Source organism: Oncorhynchus nerka, unplaced genomic scaffold (genome assembly GCF_034236695.1).
Source record: "Oncorhynchus nerka isolate Pitt River unplaced genomic scaffold, Oner_Uvic_2.0 unplaced_scaffold_1435, whole genome shotgun sequence".
Taxonomy (NCBI): domain Eukaryota; kingdom Metazoa; phylum Chordata; class Actinopteri; order Salmoniformes; family Salmonidae; genus Oncorhynchus; species Oncorhynchus nerka.
In genome coordinates this window covers 48593-74227 of record NW_027039881.1, presented here as the reverse complement: position 1 = coordinate 74227, position 25635 = coordinate 48593, and the positions used below count along the sequence as shown (strand labels likewise).

The 25635-nt window shown below is 40.7% G+C and overlaps 2 protein-coding genes across 2 annotated transcripts in view; both read left to right on the top strand.

The window, feature by feature from the left end:
* LOC135568685 (NACHT, LRR and PYD domains-containing protein 12-like) overlaps nucleotides 1-25635 on the top strand; it is a gene marked incomplete at its 3' end in the record, with an annotated part of 91201 nt that overhangs the window by 39458 nt on the left and 26108 nt on the right. The window lies entirely within an intron of this gene.
* Nucleotides 14271-25635, top strand: part of LOC135568686 (NLR family CARD domain-containing protein 3-like) — a 34582-nt gene continuing 23217 nt past the window's right edge. The window contains exons 1-2 of the mRNA XM_065015440.1: nucleotides 14271-14371; nucleotides 16959-17102. Of these exons, the coding sequence (XP_064871512.1) occupies nucleotides 16975-17102 (128 nt within the window). The 5' untranslated portion in view covers nucleotides 14271-14371; nucleotides 16959-16974. The remainder of the gene's footprint in view (nucleotides 14372-16958; nucleotides 17103-25635) is intronic.

Genomic DNA, 25635 nt, shown 5'->3' with positions numbered 1-25635 from the left:
GACATCTGGTGGTTGTGTGGGGGAATGATGTCAATAAGGTAAAGTGGGCCAGGGCTGACATCTGGAGGTTGTGTGGGGAATGATGTCAATAAGGTAAAGTGGGCCAGGGCTGAAATCTGGAGGTTGTGTGGGGGAATGATGTCAATAAGGTAAAGTGGTCCAGGGCTGACATCTGGAGGTTGTGTGGGGGAATGATGTCAATAAGGTAAAGTGGTCCAGGGCTGACATCTGGTGGTTGTGTGGGGGAATGATGTCAATAAGGTAAAGTGGTCCAGGGCTGACATCTGGAGGTTGTGTGGGGGAATGATGTCAGGGCGAGGTTTTACCGGCAGATTGGACAGGATTATGCTGCTCCTTGTACATTTGGGAATGCCTTTCACACTCATTCAACACCAAGACATGAAGTTTAGCCAAACGGGAGAAAAGAGGTACTCCATCTGGGTCTTTTGATGACAAAATATACATTGATAACATTGGGGTTCCACGGGGGGTGCCAGATGAGTTCAAAGCAAGAAATCAGATCCTAGCAGGATTAGAGTTAAGCATTTCCTGGTGGTCTACTCTCAATAAGAACGTGGACTGGATTAATTATATTTATGATAATCAACAGAGCTTTAACAAGTATACCAGAGATGCTATTAACCTCTTCAGTCGACCCTCTACTTTTTTGAACATTCTGTTAAAAATCGCGCAACATTTCAGCGCCCTGCTACTCATGCCAGGAATATAGTATATGCATTTGCTTAGTCTGTGGGGATAGAAAACACTCAGACGTTTAAAAAACTGGTTAAATCACTGCTGTGGCTTTACCAGAACGGCATTTACATCGAAAAGCACAGGAAAAACTGATCACTGAAAATGGGAAAATATATCCATGCGCAACTTGATCCCATTGATAAAGGTGAACCACAATTAATTGACTGAGGTTGCAGTACCTACAGCTTCCACACGGTGTCTAGAGTCTTGTCATTTCCCTTCGAGTTTTTTCTTGGTCAAACACATACAGGACACCGTATCTAATCCGGTCTAGGACCGGATATTTTCGTTGAGTTTCTAGCCGGACATTTTTCCAGACGGACAGCTAATGATCTTTACATCGCCTCCTGATGAATTTTATCGCTTATTAACGTTTACTAATACCTAAAGTTGCATTACAAACGTATTTCGAAGTGTTTTGTGAAAGTTTATCGTCGACTTTTTGAATTTTAAAAAATGACGTTACGTTTTGAAACGATGTTTTTTTCGTTTATCACACAGTCTACATATAACGATATCTAGGCTTTATATGGACCGATTTAATCGAAATAAAGACCCAAATAGTGTTTATGGGACATCTAGGAGTGCCAACAAAGAAGATGGTGAAAGGTAATGAATGTTTTCTATTTTATTGTGCGGTTTGTGTAACGCCGAAATGCTAATTATTTTGTTTACGTCCCCTGTGGGTCTTTTGGGGTGTTGCATGCTATCAGATAATAGCTTCTCATGCTTTCGCCGAAAAGCATTTTAAAAATCTGACTTGTTGCCTGGATTCACAACGAGTGTAGCTTTAATTCGATACCCTGCATGTGTATTTTAATGAACTTTTGAGTTTTAACTAATACTATTAGCATTTAGCGTAGCGCATTTGCATTTCCAGAGCTCTAGTTGGGACGCAAGCGTCCCGAGTAGAAGCAACAGGTTAAAGGTTTTGCAGAACAGACTGAAGCAACCAGCCTGATGGCTTGGCAGAATATAATTGCATTAGATATGTTATTGGCTGAAAAGGGAGAAGTATGCGTGATTATCGGGACCATGTTTGTGCTTACATCCCAAATAACAGAGCTCCGGACGAATCAGTGACCGAAGCCTCAGCTGGTTTGACCACCCTGGCTCACGGTTTGGCAGAAAACTCTGGGGTGGATACTTCTCTGACTAATTGGGTTTGATAGTATGTTCGGAAAGTGGAAAAAAAATATTATGATCACTGTATTATGGGCTACATTCACCTGTGTGACTGTTTAGTTTTATGGGGCTGTTGTCTAATTCCCTGTGTATGAGGCCTTATTTCCAGGACTCTGGAGAAATCAATGACAATAAATGGTGAGGTACCAGGGGATTCCAGGTTCTGACCCGCGGAGTGCTGATTGTCTACAGGACAAGTGGATGAATCTGGATCCTTCAGTTGCGGGGAATTTATGTTTGAAGAGACCATTTTTGATGTTTAGGGAGGCTAGGTTGTATCCCGTTTCAATAATAGACTGTTTTTTTATGAAGATTGTAACGAAAATCCTGATAAGAAGAGTTATGATTCTGATGCAGGCCTGAGAAACATTTATGGCGAATGCAAGTGTTGGGTTATGTTTAGGTGATGTTTTGATGACAAGAAATATCTCTAATAAAAATAGAAATGGGCTTTTTAATATTACAATATAACTACAATGTGTGATTGGATGTATAATATTTAATCAAAGGGTGGATATGTTAAGGGTTTTTTATCAATGATGACTAATTATGTATACATTTCAATCAGGACTGACTAATCCGAATACTATTATGTTACTGTACATGTATGAATTTTCTCTCTTGCTCCCAGTATTATATAATGTAGTCAAGAGTTTAATACAAATGAAATGAATCTCCAGACTGTCTAGAATGATTATCTACACTGACTGACCTTGGCTCTAGGCGAGGAGGGAAGGCTTGAGATCTATAGAGCCTTTCTACCAGTGTCAAGAAGAGACGGAACATTTAGAAAACGCTGACGTCATTTTCAGTTTATAACCTGTGGTAAAATGTGTATGTACTCAGTACTCTCTTGAATAAAGGCTGTTACTTGACTTTAAGACCGGGACTCTGTCCATTCCTATAAAATAAGGGTCTTACAAATCCTTATGAATTGACAGAGTGTTTAATTTTGATTGGGAATTAAAACAGAGGAATTAAATTCCTTCAACAGAAACGCAAGTACACTCTCTCGTGACCGCGCGCAACGAGACCGAGGCTTTCTACCAGACCACCCACCAAAAGAGCTATTATGAGCCTCCCCCTTCATAGTAGAATCATACAACCAGAATCTAAAGACGGTGACATCTTGTGGATGTGGCACTGTTTTCTATATTGAGGTCTCACTTCCTGTTTGGATTTCTTCTCAGGTTTTTGTCTGCCATATGAGTTCCGTTATACTCACAGACATAATTCAAACAGATTTAGAAACTTCAGAGTGTTTTCTACCCACCAGTAATAATAATATGCATATATTCCCATCTGGGAAAGAGTAGGAGGCCGTTTACTCTGGGCACTCTTTTCATCCAAAAGTCAAAATACTGTCCCCTAGCCTCAACTAGCTAGCCAAACCAACCGTAGAACCACTGAACGCTCCTGTTAGGGTTAGGGTTAGTGCTGGGTTAGAGTTAGGGTCAGGGTTGGGTTAGGATTAAGGATAGAGTTGGGTTAGGGTTAAGGTTAGTGTTGGATTAGGGTTGGTGTTAGGGTTAGGGTTGGTTTAGTGTTAGGGTGAGGCTTAGAGTTGTGGTTGGGTTGGGTTGGGTTTGGGGTTGGGGTTGGGTTGGGTTAGGGTTAGGGTTGGGTTGGTGTTCAGGTTAGGTTTTGGTTAGGGTTAGAGTTGGGTTGGTTAGGGTTGGGGTTGGGTTAGGGTTAGGTTGGTGTTAGGGTGTGGTTAGGGTTAAGGATATGGTTAGGGTTGGGTTGAAGCTAGGGTTAGGGTTAGGGTTAAGGATAGAGTTGGGTTAGGGTTAGTGTTGGATTAGGGTTGGGTTGGTGTTAGGGTTAGGGTTAGGGTTAGGGTTGGGTTAGGGCTGGATTAGGGTTGGATTAGGGTTAGGGTTGAGTTAGGGTTGGATTAGTGTTGGATTAGGGTTAGTGTTGAGTTAGGGTTGGGTTAGGGTTGGGTTAGGGTTAGGTTTGGATTAGGGTTGGATTAGGGTTAGGGTTAGAGTTAGGGTTAGGATTAGTGTTGGATTAGGGTTAGTGTTGAGTTAGGGTTGGGTTAGGGTTGAGTTAGGGTTGGGTTAGGGTTAGGTTAGGGTTGGATTAGGGTTGGATTAGGGTTAGGGTTGAGTTAGGGTTGGGTTAGGGTTAAGGATTGAGTTGGTTTAGGATTAGGGTTGGGTTAGTGTTAAGGTTAGGGTTGGATTAGGGTTAGAGTTGAGGTTGGGTTATGGTTGGGTTAGGTTTAGTTTTGGGATAGGGTTAAGGATAGAGTTGGGTTTGGGTTAGGGTTGGGTTAGAGTAGGGTTGGGTTAGGATTGGGTTAGGGTTGGTTTAGGGTTAGTTTTGGATTGGGTTAGATTAGTTTTGGATTGGGTTAGGTTAGTGTTGGGTTGGGTTAGGATTGAGTTAGTGTTGGGTTGGGTTAGGTTAGTGTTGGGTTGGGTTGGGTTGGGATAGTTTTAGGGTTAGGGTTAAGGATATAGTTGGGTTAGGGTTAGGTTAGTGTTGGGTTGGGATTGGGTTAGTGTCTGGTTGGGTTAGGTTAGGGTTAAGGATATAGTTGGGTTAGGGTTAGGTTATTGTTGGGTTGGGTTAGGATAGTGTTGGGTTGGGTTAGAGTTGAGGTTGGGTTATGGTTAGGTTTAGTGTTGGGATAGGGTTAAAGATAGAGTTGGGTTTGGGTTAGGGTTGGGTTAGAGTAGGGTTGGGTTAGGATTGGGTTAGGGTTGGTTTAGGGTTAGGTTAGTGTTGGATTGGGTTAGGTTAGTGTTGGGTTGGGTTAGGTTTATGGTTAGGGTTAAGGACATAGTTGGGTTAGGGTTAGGTTACTGTTGGGTTGGGTTATGTTAGGTTAGTGTTGGGTTGGGTTGGGTTAGGATTGGGTTGGGATAGGTTAGTGTTGGGTTGGGATAGGTTTAGGGTTAGGGTTAAGGATATAGTTGGGTTAGGGTTAGGTTAGTGTTGGGTTGGGTTAGGATTGGATTGGGATCGGTTTGGGTTGGGTTGGGTTAGGATTGGGTTATGGTTGGTTTAGGGTTGGGTTAGGTTAGTGTTGGGTTAGGTTAGTTTTGGGTTGGGTTAGGATTGGGTTAGGGTTGGTTTAGGGTTAGGGTCAGGTTAGTGTTGGGTTGGGTTAGGATTGGGTTAGGGTTAGGTTAGTGTTGGGTTGGGTTAGGATTGGGTTAGGGTTAGGTTAGTGTTGGGTTGGGTTAGGATTGGGTTAGGGTTGGATTAGGGTTGGGTTAGGGTTGAGTTACTGTTTACATTTACATTTAAGTCATTTAGCAGACGCTCTTATCCAGAACGACTTACAAATTGGTGCGTTCACCTTATGACATCCAGTGGAACAGCCACTTTGCAATAGTGCATCTAAATCTTTTAAGGGGGGGTGAGAAGGATTACTTTATCCTATCCTAGGTATTCCTTAAAGAGGTGGGGTTTCAGGTGTCTCCGGAAGGTGGTGATTGACTCCGCTGTCCTGTCGTCGTGAGGGAGTTTGTTCCACCATTGGGGGGCCAGAGCAGCGAACAGTTTTGACTGGGCTGAGCGGGAACTGTACTTCCTCAGTGGTAGGGAGGCGAGCAGGCCAGAGGTGGATGAACGCAGTGCCCTTGTTTGGGTGTAGGGCCTGATCAGAACCTGGAGGTACTGAGGTGCCGTTCCCCTCACAGCTCCGTAGGCAAGCACCATGGTCTTGTAGCGGATGCGAGCTTCAACTGGAAGCCAGTGGAGGGAGCGGAGGAGCGGGGTGACGTGAGAGAACTTGGGAAGGTTGAACACCAGACGGGCTGCGGTGTTCTGGATGAGTTGTAGGGGTTTAATGGCACAGGCAGGGAGCCCAGCCAACAGCGAGTTGCAGTAATCCAGACGGGAGATGACAAGTGCCTGGATTAGGACCTGCGCCGCTTCCTGTGTGAGGCAGGGTCGTACTCTGCGGATGTTGTAGAGCATGAACCTACAGGAACGGGCCACCGCCTTGATGTTAGTTGAGAACGACAGGGTGTTGTCCAGGATCACGCCAAGGTTCTTAGCGCTCTGGGAGGAGGACACAATGGAGTTGTCAACCGTGATGGCGAGATCATGGAACGGGCAGTCCTTCCCGGGAGGAAGAGCAGCTCCGTCTTGTCGAGGTTCAGCTTGAGGTGGTGATCCGTCATCCACACTGATATGTCTGCCAGACATGCAGAGATGCGATTCGCCACCTGGTCATCAGAAGGGGGAAAGGAGAAGATTAATTGTGTGTCGTCTGCATAGCAATGATAGGAGAGACCATGTGAGGTTATGACAGAGCCAAGTGACTTGGTGTATAGCGAGAATAGGAGAGGGCCTAGAACAGAGCCCTGGGGGACGCCAGTGGTGAGAGCGCGTGGTGAGGAGACAGATTCTCGCCACGCCACCTGGTAGGAGCGACCTGTCAGGTAGGACGCAATCAAGCGTGGGCCGCGCCGGAGATGCCCAACTCGGAGAGGGTGGAGAGGAGGATCTGATGGTTCACAGTATCGAAGGCAGCCGATAGGTCTAGAAGGATGAGAGCAGAGGAGAGAGAGTTAGCTTTAGCAGTGCGGAGCGCCTCCGTGATACAGAGAAGAGCAGTCTCAGTTGAATGACTAGTCTTGAAACCTGACTGATTTGGATCAAGAAGGTCATTCTGAGAGAGATAGCGGGAGAGCTGGCCAAGGACGGCACGTTCAAGAGTTTTGGAGAGAAAAGAAAGAAGGGATACTGGTCTGTAGTTGTTGACATCGGAGGGATCGAGTGTAGGTTTTTTCAGAAGGGGTGCAACTCTCGCTCTCTTGAAGACGGAAGGGACGTAGCCAGCGGTCAGGGATGAGTTGATGAGCGAGGTGAGGTAAGGGAGAAGGTCTCCGGAAATGGTCTGGAGAAGAGAGGAGGGGATAGGGTCAAGCGGGCAGGTTGTTGGGCGGCCGGCCGTCACAAGACGCAAGATTTCATCTGGAGAGAGAGGGGAGAAAGAGGTCAGAGCACAGGGTAGGGCAGTGTGAGCAGAACCAGCGGTGTCGTTTGACTTAGCAAACGAGGATCGGATGTTGTCGACCTTCTTTTCAAAATGGTTGACGAAGTCATCTGCAGAGAGGGAGGAGGGGGGAGGAGGATTCAGGAGGGAGGAGAAGGTGGCAAAGAGCTTCCTAGGGTTAGAGGCAGATGCTTGGAATTTAGAGTGGTAGAAAGTGGCTTTAGCAGCAGAGACAGAAGAGGAAAATGTAGAGAGGAGGGAGTGAAAGGATGCCAGGTCCGCAGGGAGGCGAGTTTTCCTCCATTTCCGCTCGGCTGCCCGGAGCCCTGTTCTGTGAGCTCGCAATGAGTCGTCGAGCCACGGAGCGGGAGGGGAGGACCGAGCCGGCCTGGAGGATAGGGGACATAGAGAGTCAAAGGATGCAGAAAGGGAGGAGAGGAGGGTTGAGGAGGCAGAATCAGGAGATAGGTTGGAGAAGGTTTGAGCAGAGGGAAGAGATGATAGGATGGAAGAGGAGAGAGTAGCGGGGGAGAGAGAGCGAAGGTTGGGACGGTGCGATACCATCCGAGTAGGGGCAGTGTGGGAAGTGTTGGATGAGAGCGAGAGGGAAAAGGATACAAGGTAGTGGTCGGAGACTTGGAGGGGAGTTGCAATGAGGTTAGTGGAAGAACAGCATCTAGTAAAGATGAGGTCGAGAGTATTGCCTGCCTTGTGAGTAGGGGGGAAGGTGAGAGGGTGAGGTCAAAAGAGGAGAGGAGTGGAAAGAAGGAGGCAGAGAGGAATGAGTCAAAGGTAGACGTGGGGAGGTTAAAGTCGCCCAGAACTGTGAGAGGTGAGCCGTCCTCAGGAAAGGAGCTTATCAAGGCATCAAGCTCATTGATGAACTCTCCGAGGGAACCTGGAGGGCGATAAATGATAAGGATGTTAAGCTTGAAAGGGCTGGTAACTGTGACAGCATGGAATTCAAAGGAGGCGATAGACAGATGGGTAAGGGGAGAAAGAGAGAATGACCACTTGGGAGAGATGAGGATCCCGGAGGATCCCTGTTGGGTTAGGTTAGGGTTGGGTTAGGGTTGGATTAGGGTTAGGGTTAGGTTAGTGTTGGGTTAGGTTAGTTTTGGGTTGGGTTAGGATTGGGTTAGGGTTAGGTTAGTGTTGGGTTGGGTTAGGATTGGGTTAGGGTTGGTTTAGGGTTGGGTTAGGGTTGAGTTACTGTTAGGTTAGGGTTGGGTTAGGGTTGGATTAGGGTTAGGGTTGAGTTAGGGTTGGGTTAGGTTAGTGTTGGGTTAGGTTAGTTTTGGGTTGGGTTAGGATTGGGTTAGGGTTGGTTTAGGGTTAGGTTAGTGTTGGGTTCGGTTAGGATTGGGTTAGGGTTGGTTTAGGGTTAGTGTTAGGGTTAGGTTATTGTTGGGTTGGGTTAGGGTTAAGGATATAGTTGGGTTAGGGTTAGGTTAGTGTTGGGTTGGGTTAGGATTGGGTTAGGTTTGGGTTGGGTTAGGTTAGTGTTGGGTTAGGTTTATGGTTAGGGTTACGGATATAGTTGGGTTAGGGTTTGGTTAGGGTTGGATTAGGGTTGGTGTTAGGGTTAGGGTTGGTTTAGTGTTAGGGTGAGGCTTAGAGTTGGGGTTGGGTTGGGGTTGGGGTTGGAGTTGGGTTAGGGTTAGGGTTAGGGTTGGGTTGGTGTTCAGGTTAGGTTTTGGTTAGGGTTAGAGCTGGGCTGGTTAGGGTTGGTTTAGGGTTAGGGTCAGGTTAGTGTTGGGTTGGGTTAGGGTTAGGTTAGTGTTGGGTTGGGTTGGGTTAGGATTGGGTTAGTGTCTGGTTGGGTTAGGTTAGGGTTAAGGATATAGTTGGGTTAGGGTTAGGTTAGTGTTGGGTTGTATTAGGATAGTGTTGGGTTGGGTTAGGTTAGTGTTGGGTTGGGTTAGTGTTGGGTTGGGTTGGGTTAGGTTAGTGTTGGGTTGGATTAGGATTGGGTTAGGGCTGGTTTAGGGTTAGGGTTAGGTTAGTGTTGGTTTGGGTTAGGGTTAGGGTTAAGGATATAGTTGGGTTAGGGTTAGGTTAGTGTTGGGTTGGGTTAGGATTGGATTGGGATAGGTTTGGGTTGGGTTGGGTTAGGATTGGGTTAGGGTTGGTTTAGGGTTAGTGTTAGGGTTAGGTTATTGTTCGGTTGGGTTAGGGTTAGGGTTAAGGATATAGTTGGGTTAGGGTTAGGTTAGTGTTTGGTTGGGTTAGGATTAGGTTTGGGTTGGGTTAGGTTAGTTTTGGGTTGGGTTGGGTTAGGATTAGGTTAGGGTTAGGTTAGGGTTGGGTTGGGTTTATGGTTAGGGTTAAGGATATCGTTGGATTAGGGTTTGGTTAGGGTTGGGTTGAGTTAGGTTAGTGTTGGGTTCGGTTAGGATTGGGTTAGGGTTGGTTTAGGTTTAGTGTTAGGGTTAGGTTATTGTTGGGTTGGGTTAGGGTTAGGGTTAGGGTTAGGGTTGGGTTGGGTTAGGATTGGGTTAGGGTTGGTTTAGGGTTAGTGTTAGGGTTAGGTTATTGTTCGGTTGGGTTAGGGTTAGGGTTAAGGATATAGTTGGGTTAGGGTTAGGTTAGTGTTGGGTTGGGTTAGGATTGGGTTAGGTTTGGGTTGGATTAGGTTAGTGTTGGGTTGGGTTCGGATTGGGTTAGGGTTGGTTTAGGGTTAGGTTAGTGTTGGGTTGGGTTAGGATTTGGTTAGGGTTGGTTTAGGGTTAGGTTAGTGTTGGGTTCGGTTAGGATTTGGTTAGGGTTGGTTTAGGGTTAGTGTTAGGGTTAGGTTAGTGTTGGGTTGGGTTAGGGTTTGGGTTAAGGATATAGTTGGGTTAGGTTAGTGTTGGGTTGGGTTAGGATTGGGTTAGGTTTGGGTTGGTGTTGGGTTGGGTTAGGATTGGGTTAGGTTTGGGTTGGGTTAGGTTAGTGTTGGGTTAGGATTAGGTTAGGTTAGGGTTAGGGTTGGTTTAGGGTTAGTGTTAGGGTTAGGTTATTGTTGGGTTGGGTTAGGGTTAGGGTTAAGGATATAGATGGGTTAGGGTTAGGTTAGTGTTGGGTTGGGTTAGGATTGGGTTAGGTTTGGGTTGGATTAGGTTAGTGTTGGGTTGGGTTGGGTTAGGGTTAGGTTAGGGTTGAGTTGGTTTAGGTTTATGGTTAGGGTTAAGGATATAGTTGGGTTAGGGTTGGGTTGGGTTAGGTTAGTGTTGGGTTGGGTTAGGATTGGGTTAGGGTTAGGTTAGTGTTGGGTTGGGTTAGTTTAGGGCTAGGTTAGTGTTGGGCTGGGTTGGGTTAGGATTGGGTTAGGGTTGGTTAGGGTTAGGATTGGGTTAGGGTTAGGTTAGTGTTGGGTTGGGTTGAAGCCAGCATGTGGATGGACTATAGAATAAGGTTGAGGATATATAGTTAATTCTCTGACTGTATTGACTATAGAATAAGGTTGAGGATATATAGTTAATTCTCTGACTGTATTGACTATAGAATAAGGTTGAGGATATATAGTTAATTCTCTGACTGTATTGACTATAGAATAAGGTTTAGGATATATAGTTAATTCTCTGACTGTATTGACTATAGAATAAGGTTTAGGATATATAGTTAATTCTCTGACTGTATTGACTATAGAATAAGGTTGAGGATATATAGTTAATTCTCTGACTGTATTGACTTGAGAATAAGGTTTAGGATATATAGTTAATTCTCTGACTGTATTGACTATAGAATAAGGTTGAGGATATATAGTTAATTCTCTGACTGTATTGACTATAGAATAAGGTTTAGGATATATAGTTAATTCTCTGACTGTATTGACTATAGAATAAGGTTGAGGATATATAGTTAATTCTCTGACTGTATTGACTTGAGAATAAGGTTTAGGATATATAGTTAATTCTCTGACTGTATTGACTATAGAATAAGGTTGAGGATATATAGTTAATTCTCTGACTGTATTGACTATAGAATAAGGTTTAGGATATATAGTTAATTCTCTGACTATTGACTATAGAATAAGGTTGAGGATATATAGTTAATTCTCTGACTGTATTGACTATAGAATAAGGTTTAGGATATATAGTTAATTCTCTGACTGTATTGACTATAGAATAAGGTTGAGGATATATAGTTAATTCTCTGACTGTATTGACTATAGAATAAGGTTTAGGATATATAGTTAATTCTCTGACTGTATTGACTATAGAATAAGGTTGAGGATATATAGTTAATTCTCTGACTGTATTGACTATAGAATAAGGTTGAGGATATATAGTTAATTCTCTGACTGTATTGACTATAGAATAAGGTTGAGGATATATAGTTAATTCTCTGACTGTATTGACTATAGAATAAGGTTGAGGATATATAGTTAATTCTCTGACTGTATTGACTATAGAATAAGGTTGAGGATATATAGTTAATTCTCTGACTGTATTGACTATAGAATAAGGTTGAGGATATATAGTTAATTCTCTGACTGTATTGACTATAGAATAAGGTTGAGGATATATAGTTAATTCTCTGACTGTATTGACTATAGAATAAGGTTGAGGATATATAGTTAATTCTCTGACTGTATTGACTATAGAATAAGGTTGAGGATATATAGTTAATTCTCTGACTGTATTGACTATAGAATAAGGGTTAGGATATATAGTTAATTCTCTGACTGTATTGACTATAGAATAAGGGTTAGGATATATAGTTAATTCTCTGACTGTATTGACTATAGAATAAGGTTGAGGATATATAGTTAATTCTCTGACTGTATTGACCCAGTTGAATCCCATTTCTAGTCCTGTAAACAGAAACAGAACAACATACATGGAAATGAGTTCAACACGTTTTAATGTATTTTTAGTTTTAATCATGTTCATTTGTATCTCTCTCTGTATGACAGATTCTCAGTAGGTTTCCATGGTCCATTAACCTAACAGCCTGGCAGGTCTACACAGTGAGAGAGGGGGGGGGGAGAGAGAGAGGGAGAGATCCTTTAACCAGTTTGGAATGTGGAGACGGAGAGAGGAGAAATGACTTAAATGTAAATGTAAATGCAAAGAGAGACAGGGAGATACTTCAGACATTATCACAACCTACCACTAGAGGAAGACAAATAAACAGTTTTGTTAGTTTGTCATTCTTACATTAATGGTCACAAAACAATCAGAGAGAGAGAGAGAGAGAGAGAGAGAGAGAGAGAGAGAAGACTGGATAACACTCAGTCATCCTTTTTATGTCTCTAATTGGTTAGGTCAGGGTGTGATGTGGGGTGGGCATTCTATGTTTTGTTTTCTATGTTCCTTTATTTCTATGTTTTGGCCGGGTATGGTTCAGGGACAGCTGTCTATCGTTGTCTCTGATTGGTTTGGTCAGGGTGTGATGTAGGGTGGGCATTCTATGTTTTGTTTTCTATGTTCCTTTATTTCTATGTTTTGGCCGGGTATGGTTCTCAATCAGGGACAGCTGTCTATCGTTGTCTCTGATTGGGAACCATACTTAGGTAGCCCTTTTCCCTCCTTTCAGTGTGGGAAGTTAACTTTGTTTGTGGCTCTTTGCCCTGTAAGCTTCACGGTTGTTTTTCATTTGTTGTTTTGTTGGTGACATTTGTACGACAAATGTACGCTCACCACGCTGCACCTTAGTCTTCTACCAGCATCGGCCGTGACAGTATGTAGGGAATAGGGTGTTATAGAGCTCTGGTCAAAGTAGTGCACTATGTAGGGAATAGGGTGTTATAGAGCTCTGGTCTAAAGTAGTGCACTATGTAGGGAATAGGGTGTCATAGAGCTCTGGTCTAAAGTAGTGCACTATGTAGGGAATAGGGTGTCATAGAGCTCTGGTCAAAGTAGTGCACTACAGTATGAGGGAATAGGGTGTTATAGAGCTCTGGTCAAAGTAGTGCACTATATAGGGAATAGGGTGTTATAGAGCTCTGGTCTAAAGTAGTGCACTATGTAGGGAATAGGGTGTCATAGAGCTCTGGTCTAAAGTAGTGCACTATGTAGGGAATAGGGTGTCATAGAGCTCTGGTCTAAAGTAGTGCACTGTGTAGGGAATAGGGTGTCATAGAGCTCTGGTCAAAGTAGTGCACTGTGTAGGGAATAGGGTGTTATAGAGCTCTGGTCAAAGGAGTGCACTATGTAGGGAATAGGGTGGTATAGAGCTCTGGTCAAAGTAGTGCACTATGTAGGGAATAGGGTGTCACTTTGGGACAGCAACTCAGTCTTGAATCACTGGTCCTGGAGACTGCTAGTTGTTCATACAGTGTTGGTATTAATGATTAACCTTGAAATGCAGTGGTCTGAATCAGGGTCACACAGTGTTGTTTTTAATGATTAACCTTGAAATGCAGTGGTCTGAATCAGGGTCACACAGTGTTTGTTGGAAGTTTTATACAAATCTACTCTATACAAATCACCACAAACACATGGTTCTGGTCTTAAAGAAAGAAGACACCTGTACCATGTCAGATATGGAGTTGAAATATATTACATTTTGAGTTGCATCCAAATATTACACTTTATATACATCACAGATGACTGAAATATAACAAAACCATTTGGCAGAGAAACACCGGATTTTCGGCCTTAAAAAACAATTAATGTTTATTAATTATGAAATCATAAAACAAATATGAATAACATTCCACCATGAGGTCACTAGGTAATAATGATACAATATGAATAACATTCCACCATGAAGTCACTAGGTAATAATGATACAATATGAATAACATTCCACCATGAGGTCACTAGGTAATAATGATACAATATGAATAACATTCCACCATGAGGTCACTAGGTAATAATGATACAATATGAATAACATTCCACCATGAGGTCACTAGGTAATAATGATACAATATGAATAACATTCCACCATGAGGTCACTAGGTAATAATGATACAATATGAATAACATTCCACCATGATGTCACTAGGTAATAATGATACAATATGAATAACATTCCACCATGAGGTCACTAGGTAATAATGATACAATATGAATAACATTCCATCTTCGAGGTCTCTAGGTAATAATGATACAGTATGAATAACATTCCACCATGAGGTCACTAGGTAATAATGATACAATATGAATAACATTCCATATTCGAGGTCACTAGGTAATAATGATACAATATGAATAACATTCCACCATGAGGTCACTAGGTAATAATGATACAATATGAATAACATTCCATCTTCGAGGTCACTAGGTAATAATGATACAATATGAATAACATTCCATCTTCGAGGTCACTAGGTTATCTGACTGCAGGAAAGCAGTAGCTACACAGCGATTGTATAAACCCATGTCATGAAAACAAAGTTAATCAGTAACTAAAATGACACACAGGTTCTTGACATTGGGGAGGTGAATAAACTGTTCCCAAGGTTTCTTTCTCAGCACAACGGAAAATATCTCAATGACTTGACATGTTCTGGTTGTGAATTCAGGCTACAAGGTAAGAATCTTCCCAGGGATTATTGTAAAGTGTGTAGAGACATTAAATGTCTGGTGTTATTTTAGTATAGTGAATGACAGTAAAACACTCAGATGTAACAGTCCATTTCACCTGGGACAGCTACGTGACAGTTCAATCATACAAAATGGCGCTAACTGGGTGTAGTCAAGTCACATTCAATAACATGTTGTTCATATAGCTAACTGGGTGTAGTCAAGTCACATTCAATAACATGTTGTTCATATAGCTAACTGGGTGTAGTCAAGTCACATTCAATAACATGTTGTTCATATAGCTAACTGGGTGTAGTCAAGTCACATTCAATAACATGTTGTTCATATAGCTAACTGGGTGTAGTCAAGTCACATTCAATAACATGTTGTTCATATAGCTAACTGGGTGTAGTCAAGTCACATTCAATAACATGTTGTTCATATAGCTAACTGGGTGTAGTCAAGTCACATTCAATAACATGTTGTTCATATAGCTAACTGGGTGTAGTCAAGTCACATTCAATAACATGTTGTTCATATAGCTAACTGGGTGGAGTCAAGTCACATTCAAAAACATGTTGTTCATATAGCTAACTGGGTGGAGTCAAGTCACATTCAAAAACATGTTGTTCATATAGCTAACTGGGTGTAGTCAAGTCACATTCAATAACATGTTGTTCATATAGCTAACTGGGTGTAGTCAAGTCACATTCAATAACATGTTGTTCATATAGCTAACTGGGTGTAGTCAAGTCACATTCAATAACATGTTGTTCATATAGCTAACTGGGTGTAGTCAAGTCACATTCAATAACATGTTGTTCATATAGCTAACTGGGTGTAGTCAAGTCACATTCAATAACATGTTGTTCATATAGCTAACTGGGTGTAGTCAAGTCACATTCAATAACATGTTGTTCATATAGCTAACTGGGTGTAGTCAAGTCACATTCAATAACATGTTGTTCATATAGCTAACTGGGTGTAGTCAAGTCACATTCAATAACATGTTGTTCATATAACATATTATACGATTCGTATATTGTGGTTATTTAGTATCATAGTTCTAAATCATCTTTCAGAATATCAGAACATTTGTTGTTTTCTAAATTCCAATGAGCTCCTGCTTCCTGTGTAATTTGGTATGAAACCACTGAACAGACTTTTCTTAACATTAATATTATGAACTGAATTCAGTAACAGCATCATAATATCATACCTGTTGAACAAAACAACACACTAGAATGAGAGAAATTAATATAAGAGAAAGTGAGACATTATTATTATTAATATTATATATTATATTGTTATTATTTTTATTATTATATTATTATTATGGACAAAAGGTGAAAAATATAAATCACGACTACATATTCATGTGATGCATTAAATCACCTGACTGTTTGGATGTGTCTGTTAGTAAATATTTGTTTTCTAAGAGATAATGAATAAAAGAGAACATATGACCTTCAAGAATCACTGTGTTAACCACAACCAACATGTTGTATCTCTGTTTAGTTGTCACTGTGTTAACCACAACCAACATGTTGGATCTCTGTTTAGTTGTCACTGTGTTAACCACAACCAACATGTTGTATCTCTGTTTAGTTGTCACTGTGTTAACCACAACCAACATGTTGGATCTCTGTTTAGTTGTCACTGTGTTAACCACAACCAACATGTTGTATCTCTGTTTAGTTGTCACTGTGTTAACCACAACCAACATGTTGGATCTCTGTTTAGTTGTCACTGTGTTAACCACAACCAACATGTTGGATCTCTGTTTAGTTGTCACTGTGTTAACCACAACCAACATGTTGTATCTCTGTTTAGTTGTCACTGTGTTAACCACAACCAACATGTTGGATCTCTGTTTAGTTGTCACTGTGTTAACCACAACCAACATGTTGGATCTCTGTTTAGTTGTCACTGTGTTAACCACAACCAACATGCTGGATCTCTGTTTAGTTGTCACTGTGTTAACCACAACCAACATGTTGGATCTCTGGTTAGTTGTCACTGTGTTAACCACAACCAACATGTTGGATCTCTGTTTAGTTGTCACTGTGTTAACCACAACCAACATGTTGGATCTCTGTTTAGTTGTCACTGTGTTAACCACAACCAACATGTTCTCTGTTTAGGGGTCACTGTGTTAACCACAACCAACATGCTGGATCTCTGTTTAGTTGTCACTGTGTTAACCACAACCAACATGCTGGATCTCTGTTTAGTTGTCACTGTGTTAACCACAACCAACATGTTGGATCTCTGTTTAGTTGTCACTGTGTTAACCACAACCAACATGTTGGATCTCTGTTTAGTTGTCACTGTGTTAACCACAACCAACATGTTGGATCTCTGTTTAGTTGTCACTGTGTTAACCACAACCAACATGTTGGATCTCTGTTTAGTTGTCACTGTGTTAACCACAACCAACATGTTGGATCTCTGTTTAGTTGTCACTGTGTTAACCACAACCAACATGTTGGATCTCTGTTTAGTTGTCACTGTGTTAACCACAACCAACATGTTGGATCTCTGTTTAGTTGTCACTGTGTTAACCACAACCAACATGTTGGATCTCTGTTTAGGGGACAGTTCTCTAAAATGAGTCTCTCTGGAGCGAGAAAGAAGGGGGGCCCTGCCTCTAAAATGAGTCTCTCTGGGGAGAGAGGGGAGGGGGACCCTGCCTCTAAAATGAGACTCTCTGGGGAACATGACACCAAAGCTAAGAGGTGAGATTACAATGTTGTTTGTTTCTAAAACGTGTTTCCACCATTTTTTCACATGTGTTATTTATCAGACAGTATTGCTCAGGGGAACCTTGTCTGTAAAATATTGTTGTTAAAAGATTTTAATTCATAGTTTTTGTGTATGAATTTTTGTTTTTCAAAAAGCTATTTAGCTGGAATGGAATGTTTGTATCTTGTATTTTAGACTGTGATATGTGGTTGTCTCACCAGCACACACACACACACACACACACACACACACACACACACACCACACACACACTACACACACACACACACACACCTCTATAAAATTTTTGCATGACACAATCATTTAGCCTCTTAATTATGATCTAATATGTTGGCAGCAAAACTTTATAGTTTTATTCTGATCGTTGTTACAAGCTGAATTCTGACAATATATCCGTTATATCAACACACTCTTCACTCCTGTTGAAACCAGAAAGGGTTTAATCTTCCTACAATATACAGAACCACTAAAGTTCTATATAGAACCCTTTATAGGAGGTTAGGAAGTGTCTGAGTATACAGTATATATAGAACCCTTTATAGGAGGTTAGGAAGTGTCAGAGTATACAGTATATATAGAATATATATAGAACCCTTTATAGGAGGTTAGGAAGTGTCTGAGTATACAGTATATATAGAATATATATAGAACCCTTTATAGGAGGTTAGGAAGTGTCTGAGTATACAGTATATATAGAATATATATAGAACCCTTTATAGGAGGTTAGGAAGTGTGTAACGGTTCTCTTGTGGAGAAGGAGAGTCGGACCAAAATGCAGCGTGATGATGATTCATGATATTTTAATGAAGGAAAAACTATACATGAAGAAAATAGAAAATAATGAAATGTGAAAACCGAAACAGCCCTATCTGATGCAAACACAAAGACAGGAACAATCACCCACAAAACACTCAAAGAATATGGCTGCCTAAATATGGTTCCCAATCAGAGACAACGATAATCACCTGCCTCTGATTAAGAACCTCCTCAGGCAACCATAGACTTTCCTAGACAACCCTACTCAGCCACAATCCCGATACATACACACCATACACAAACCCATGCCACACCCTGGCCTGTAAATAAAGAAAACACAAAATACTAAGACCAAGGCGTGACAAAGTGTCTGACTATACAGTATATATAGAATATATATAGAACCCTTTATAGGAGGTTAGGAAGTGTCTGAGTATACAGTATATATAGAATATATATAGAACCCTTTATAGGAGGTTAGGAAGTGTCTGAGTATACAGTATATATAGAATATATATAGAACCCTTTATAGGAGGTTAGGAAGTGTCTGAGTATACAGTATATATAGAATATATATAGAACCCTTTATAGGAGGTTAGGAAGTGTCTTAGTATACAGTATATATAGAATATATATAGAACCCTTTATAGGAGGTTATCCTGTCTGAGTATACAGTATATATAGAACCCTTTATAGGAGGTTAGCCTGTCTGAGTATACAGTATATATTTAACCCTTTATAGGAGGTTAGCCTGTCTGAGTATACAGTATATATTTAACCCTTTATAGGAGGTTAGCCTGTCTGAGTATACAGTATATATAGAACCCTTTATAGGAGGTTAGCCTGTCTGAGTATACAGTATATATTTAACCCTTTATAGGAGGTTAGCCTGTCTGAGTATACAGTATATATTTAACCCTTTATAGGAGGTTAGCCTGTCTGAGTATACAGTATATATTTAACCCTTTATAGGGCTCTTTGGTCAGAACTCTAGAGGTTCTTCTTCACTGAATTGATCTTCATCATATCCAAACACACTGGTGGTCAGGGAGGCATCTCTTTGTTTGAACGATGGTCCACGTCAACTCTGGCATTACAATACATACATTACAATACAACGTTGACCATTAGTTACAGCAAACAACAAACATGTCTCTTCTGCTCCGTTCTTAACCCCTCCTCTCTTCACTAGATGGACGGTAACTTTAGTGTTTAACCCCTCCTCTCTTCACTAGATGGACAGTAACTTTAGTGTTTAACCCCTCCTCTCTTCACTAGATGGACAGTAACTTTAGTGTTTAACCCCTCCTCTCTTCACTAGATGGACAGTAACTTTAGTGTTTAACCCCTCCTCTCTTCACTAGATGGACAGTAACTTTAGTGTTTAACCCCTCCTCTCTTCACTAGATGGACGGTAACTTTAGTGTTTAACCCCTCCTCTCTTCACTAGATGGACGGTAACTTTAGTGTTTAACCCCTCCTCTCTTCACTAGATGGACGGTAACTTTAGTGTTTAACCCCTCCTCTCTTCACTAGATGGACGGTAACTTTAGTGTTTAACCCCTCCTCTCTTCACTAGATGGACTTTAGTGTTTAACCCCTCCTCTCTTCACTAGATGGACTTTAGTGTTTAACCCCTCCTCTCTTCACTAGATGGACTTTAGTGTTTAACCCCTCCTCTCTTCACTAGATGGACAGTAACTTTAGTGTTTAACCCCTCCTCTCTTCACTAGATGGACGTAACTTTAGTGTTTAACCCCTCCTCTCTTCACTAGATGGACGGTAACTTTAGTGTTTAACCCCTCCTCTCTTCACTAGATGGACTTTAGTGTTTAACCCCTCCTCTCTTCACTAGATGGACAGTAACTTTAGTGTTTAACCCCTCCTCTCTTCACTAGATGGACGGTAACTTTAGTGTTTAACCCCTCCTCTCTTCACTAGATGGACTTTAGTGTTTAACCCCTCCTCTCTTCACTAGATGGATGGTAACTTTAGTGTTTAACCCCTCCTCTCTACACTAGATGGACGGTAACTTTAGTGTTTAACCCCTCCTCTCTTCACTAGATGGACTTTAGTGTTTAACCCCTCCTCTCTACACTAGATGGACTTTAGTGTTTAACCCCTCCTCTCTTCACTAGATGGACGGTAACTTTAGTGTTTAACCCCTCCTCTCTTCACTAGATGGACTTTAGTGTTTAACCCCTCCTCTCTACACTAGATGGATGGTAACTTTAGTGTTTAACCCCTCCTCTCTTCACTAGATGGACGGTAACTTTAGTGTTTAACCCCTCCTCTCTTCACTAGATGGATGGTAACTTTAGTGTTTAACCCCTCCTCTCTTCACTAGATGGACAGTAACTTTAGTGTTTAACCCCTCCTCTCTACACTAGATGGACAGTAACTTTAGTGTTTAACCCCTCCTCTCTTCACTAGATGGACGGTAACTTTAGTGTTTAACCCCTCCTCTCTTCACTAGATGGACAGTAACTTTAGTGTTTAACCCCTCCTCTCTACACTAGATGGACAGTAACTTTAGTGTTTAACCCCTCCTCTCTTCACTAGATGGACGGTAACTTTAGTGTTTAACCCCTCTGTGTCCAAGGACCAAACTTTTGAATATTATTTTCGGTGCACCTCAAGTAGGCTGGAAACATGACATTTACAACACCGTTTTTTTCTGATAACTAGTTCATTGCATCCGCCATGGAGCCCAGTTTCATAACATTACGTTATGTTATATAGTAATCGCTAAAAAGCAGGCCTTATTTTAGGTCATTCTTCTTCCTGCCAGCTCCTATTAGTTCTATTGAGCTCCGTCGAATCAACTCACCTTCTGAAAGTTCTATTCCCAGCTCATTGTTCTGCGTCACAATGGCAGCTTCACTATTGTATCAATGACACCTGCCGGCATTAAGCTTCAACTCTGACGTCAGGTTACTTATTATTAACAGGGTTACAGCTACTTGGTGAACGTGTTCACTGTTCGCCTGGATACACGTTGTGGTGACCCACAGTGCTAAACCTTTTCTGGTCATGGTTAACCATATTTGTTTTCAGATAAAGTATAGCACCTAACTAAAACGAATGTCCCTGTCCTCTTTTTCAAGACGTGGCCGATTTAAACAGCCAGAATACATTTTTTAAATGAAGAAATAACACTTTTTTTGACTACTTGTTGTTTCTAAATGGCTGCTGGGTAATTTGATATGCATCGAAATGTTCGTTCGTAGACATCGGATTGAGTGAAAGCTGCACAGTTTCACTGAGTTAGAAAACAAATGGACAGGTGTAGCTCACTGATTTGTAGATCTGACGCAGATGCTACCTCAGATTATGAGCCTATCAGGTGTCGTGAATGAGTTATGTAGTACCCACAGAAGGCCACAGGGAGGAGCAAGAGACCTATAAACCCATACTGTTTTTACCTTAAAAACCCTGAACCTAACAATCAAATCAAATGTATTTATAAAACCCTTTTTACATCAGCATTTAACCCTACGTATTACCTATTTTAGCATTAACCTTAACCCTAATTATTTTAGAAACTGTTTTAGTAATAATATTATGTTAGTAAATACCATTATTGTACTAAATAGCACTGATTATTTTGTTAATCAAAACCTGTCTCAGCATTTTGCTGTTTTTATTTTGTTATTAGTTATTTTATTATATTTATTATTGCAAGGCAGAACACTTGATCAACAAGTCACATGTGTTTTATTTTTCAAATGTAGTTTGAACTGTGTGACCTGGTAACCTCTATGTGAAAGTCTAGCAACTGGAATGGGATAGGTAGGGCAGGTTAGAGACTGATCTAAGGAATTCGAAAAATACACTTTATTTCTCAGCTGCCTCACCAATATCTGTATGTGAATTAATAACTTTGAATTGCTAAATATTTATTGAAAATATAGAGCCAAATGGTGGTGTATCCAGGGAGAAAACTATCGTGGTGATTTGTGTTCTTATGCTGCCATCTACTGGAATTAGACAACTAATGTCATTTGTGGAATTATGCTGAACTTTTTAGAAACTGCAATACTACTGAAAAATGTGTAATTCCTTACTAATGTAGTAGAATTAGTAGAAGAATTAGAATAATTAGTAGAATTGTAAAATACAAAATGTTCTGGTTCATTTGACCACTTACAACCATTAAATAACCATTTATAGTGTAACAAACATTGAAACTGACATAAACCATAAACACCATACAGTTAAATAGAGTTAAAGAGTTAAATGTATTAAAAATTATTTATTTAGATGGGTGACATTATCTGCCAAAGTAGCAGCCCTGTAGACAGAGAAGAGCTCTCAGTAGGTACCAAAACATTCAAAGGACATTTTCTCAAAGTTTATCATCTTTCAAAACATAATTACTTTCCCATTGTTCCTCAACTGTAGTGTATGATATTTAGTTTTCTAACACTGAGTCTGTACTTTTATCCAATTAAAAAACACAATTTCAAGTTTTGCCACATAAGACAACATTCAGCCGGTTGGTCACATTTGAGAGTGAGGCAGATGAATAGCATTTTGTGGGAAAAAACATTATTATTTGTCCCTCTGAAATGAAACCATCAAGTGATTTTAAACAAATGCATGTTTGTCATTGAACAATCCCATGCCTTGATTAGAGAATGAAAAAACCCACCAAGCTCTTTAACTTCTTATGGGAGGTGGGAGGCTAGTGCCAAATTGCAGAGCGCCAAATTGAAAATACAGAAATACTCTGGTTACAAGTTAATCAACGTTCAAAGCAGAATTTTTCATTTAGTTTAGACTTATAAACTTTAGAGAGGGAGACTTTTCTACTGAACAAAGGTAAGAAGAACTCATGGGTCCTGGTCAGTGAGTTAAACAACACTGTCTCTAGTCATTTCTCCTCCCATTTTCCCATTTATTGTTGTTGTTTTCATAATCCATAGGCTAATCATTTTGTCCATTTGCATAGTCCTAAAACAATATTAAACAAACACAACATTCAACCCCTGTGTGTGTGTGTGTGTTTGTGTGTGTGTACTCCCTGGATGAGGAGATGTAATCTCTATCCTGATTGCCTACTCACTTTTACCCCGACCTACATGTACATATTACCTCAACTACCTCAACTACCTGGTACCCTGCTCATTGACTCAGTACTGGTACTCCTTATAGTCTCATTATTACCTCAACTACCTGGTACCCTGCACATTGACTCAGTACTGGTACTTATAGTCTCATTATAGTCTCATTATTACCTCAACTACCTGGTACCCTGCACATTGACTCAGTACTGGTACTCCTTATAGTCTCATTATTACCTCAACTACCTGGTACCCTGCACATTGACTCAGTACTGGTACTCCTTATAGTCTCATTATTACCTCAACTACCTGGTACCCTGCACATTGACTCAGTACTGGTACTCCTTATAGTCTCATTATTACCTCAACTACCTGGTACCCTGCACATTGACTCAGTACTGGTACTCCTTATAGTCTCATTATTACTGGTACTCCTTATAGTCTCATTATTACCTCAACTACCTGGTACCCTGCACATTGACTCAGTACTGGTTCTCTCATTATAGTCTCATTATTACCTCAACTACCTGGTACCCTGCACATTGACTCAGTACTGGTTCTCCTTATAGCCTCATTATTACCTCAACTACCTGGTACCCTGCACATTGACTCAGTACTGGTACTCCTTATATTCTCATTATGTTCCTGGTACCCCTACCCCAGGCCCTGGATAAAAACATATGCTGATTTCAAAACTAAATGTTTAAATACAGATCTTATATTACTGTATTTAATAATGGTTTAAAAAAAATGTTGTATATTGATGTCTAATGTATCATTTGTACAGTTCTTTATGAAACTCTGTCAAACCTAGCAGAACTACTGATTTCTCTGAGAGTGAGGCAGATATATATTATTACTGTGTAAAACCTAGCAGTACTACTGATTTCTCTGAGAGTGAGGCAGATATATATTATTACTGTGTAAAACCTAGCAGTACTACTGATTTCTCTGAGAGTGAGGCAGATATATATTATTACTGTGTAAAACCTAGCAGTACTACTGATTTCTCTGAGAGTGAGGCAGATATATATTATTACTGTGTAAAACCTAGCAGTACTACTGATTTCTCTGAGAGTGAGGCAGATATATATTATTACTGTGTAAAACCTAGCAGTACTACTGATTTCTCTGACAGATATATATTATTACTGTGTAAAACCTAGCAGTACTACTGATTTCTCTGAGAGTGAGGCAGATATATATTATTACTGTGTAAAACCTAGCAGTACTACTGATTTCTCTGAGAGTGAGGCAGATATATATTATTACTGTGTAAAACCTAGCAGTACTACTGATTTCTCTGAGAGTGAGGCAGATATATATTATTACTGTGTAAAACCTAGCAGTACTACTGATTTCTCTGAGAGTGAGGCAGATATATATTATTACTGTGTAAAACCTAGCAGTACTACTGATTTCTCTGAGAGTGAGGCAGATATATATTATTACTGTGTAAAACCTAGCAGAACTACTGATTTCTCTGAGAGTGAGGCAGATATATATTATTACTGTATAAAACCTAGCAGAACTACTGATTTCTCTGAGAGTGAGGCAGATATATAGCTTTTAGCAAAATAAACATGATTATTTTTCTCTCTGAAATGAAACATCAAGTGAAAGACATTGAACAAATACATGCTGTCATTGAACGACCACATCTCATGATTAGATAGTGAAAAAAACATCTCATTCATAATTTCTATAAACAATAAAAGCTCATTTACGAACATTTCTGAAAAGTGACATATAGCGTTTTGGAATCTGAGCTCAGAGTAGATGAGAGATGTAATGTTTGTCTCTGTTGTGTTGAAGCCCAATCAAGCAGGAGAGACCAGCCTCCCCTGTTCCCAGCTGTGTGTCCATGAAGAGTTACCAGTCTATGGAACATCCGATAGAGTTTAGAGAGGGAGACTTTTCTACTGAACAAAGGTAAGAAGAACTCATGGGTCCTGGTCAGTGAGTTAAACAACACTGTCTCTAGTCATTTCTCCTCCCATTTTCCCATTTATTGTTGTTGTTTTCATAATCCATATGCTAATCCTTTTGTCCATTTTCATAGTCCTAAAACAATAGTAAACAAACACAACATTCCCTCCCTGTGTGTGTGTGTGTGTGTGTGTGTGTGTGTGTGTGTGTGTGTGTGTGTGTGTGTGTGTGTGTGTGAGTGTGAGCTCCCTGGATGTGGAGATGTAAACTCTATCCAGATTGCGTAGTCACTTTTACACCTACCTACATGTGGATATTACCTCAATTATAGTCTCATTATTACCTCAACTACCTGGTACCCTGCACATTGACTCAGTACTGGTACTCCTTATAGTCTCATTATTACCTCAACTACCTGGTACCCTGCACATTGACTCAGTACTGGTACTCCTTATAGTCTCATTATTACCTCAACTACCTGGTACCCTGCACATTGACTCAGTACTGGTACTCCTTATAGTCTCATTATTACCTCAACTACCTGGTACCCTGCACATTGACTCAGTACTGGTACTCTTATAGCCTCATTATTACCTCAACTACCTGGTACCCTGCACATTGACTCAGTACTGGTTCTCCTTATAGTCTCATTATTACCTCAACTACCTGGTACCCTGCACATTGACTCAGTACTGGTACTCCTTATAGTCTCATTATTACCTCAACTACCTGGTACCCTGCACATTGACTCAGT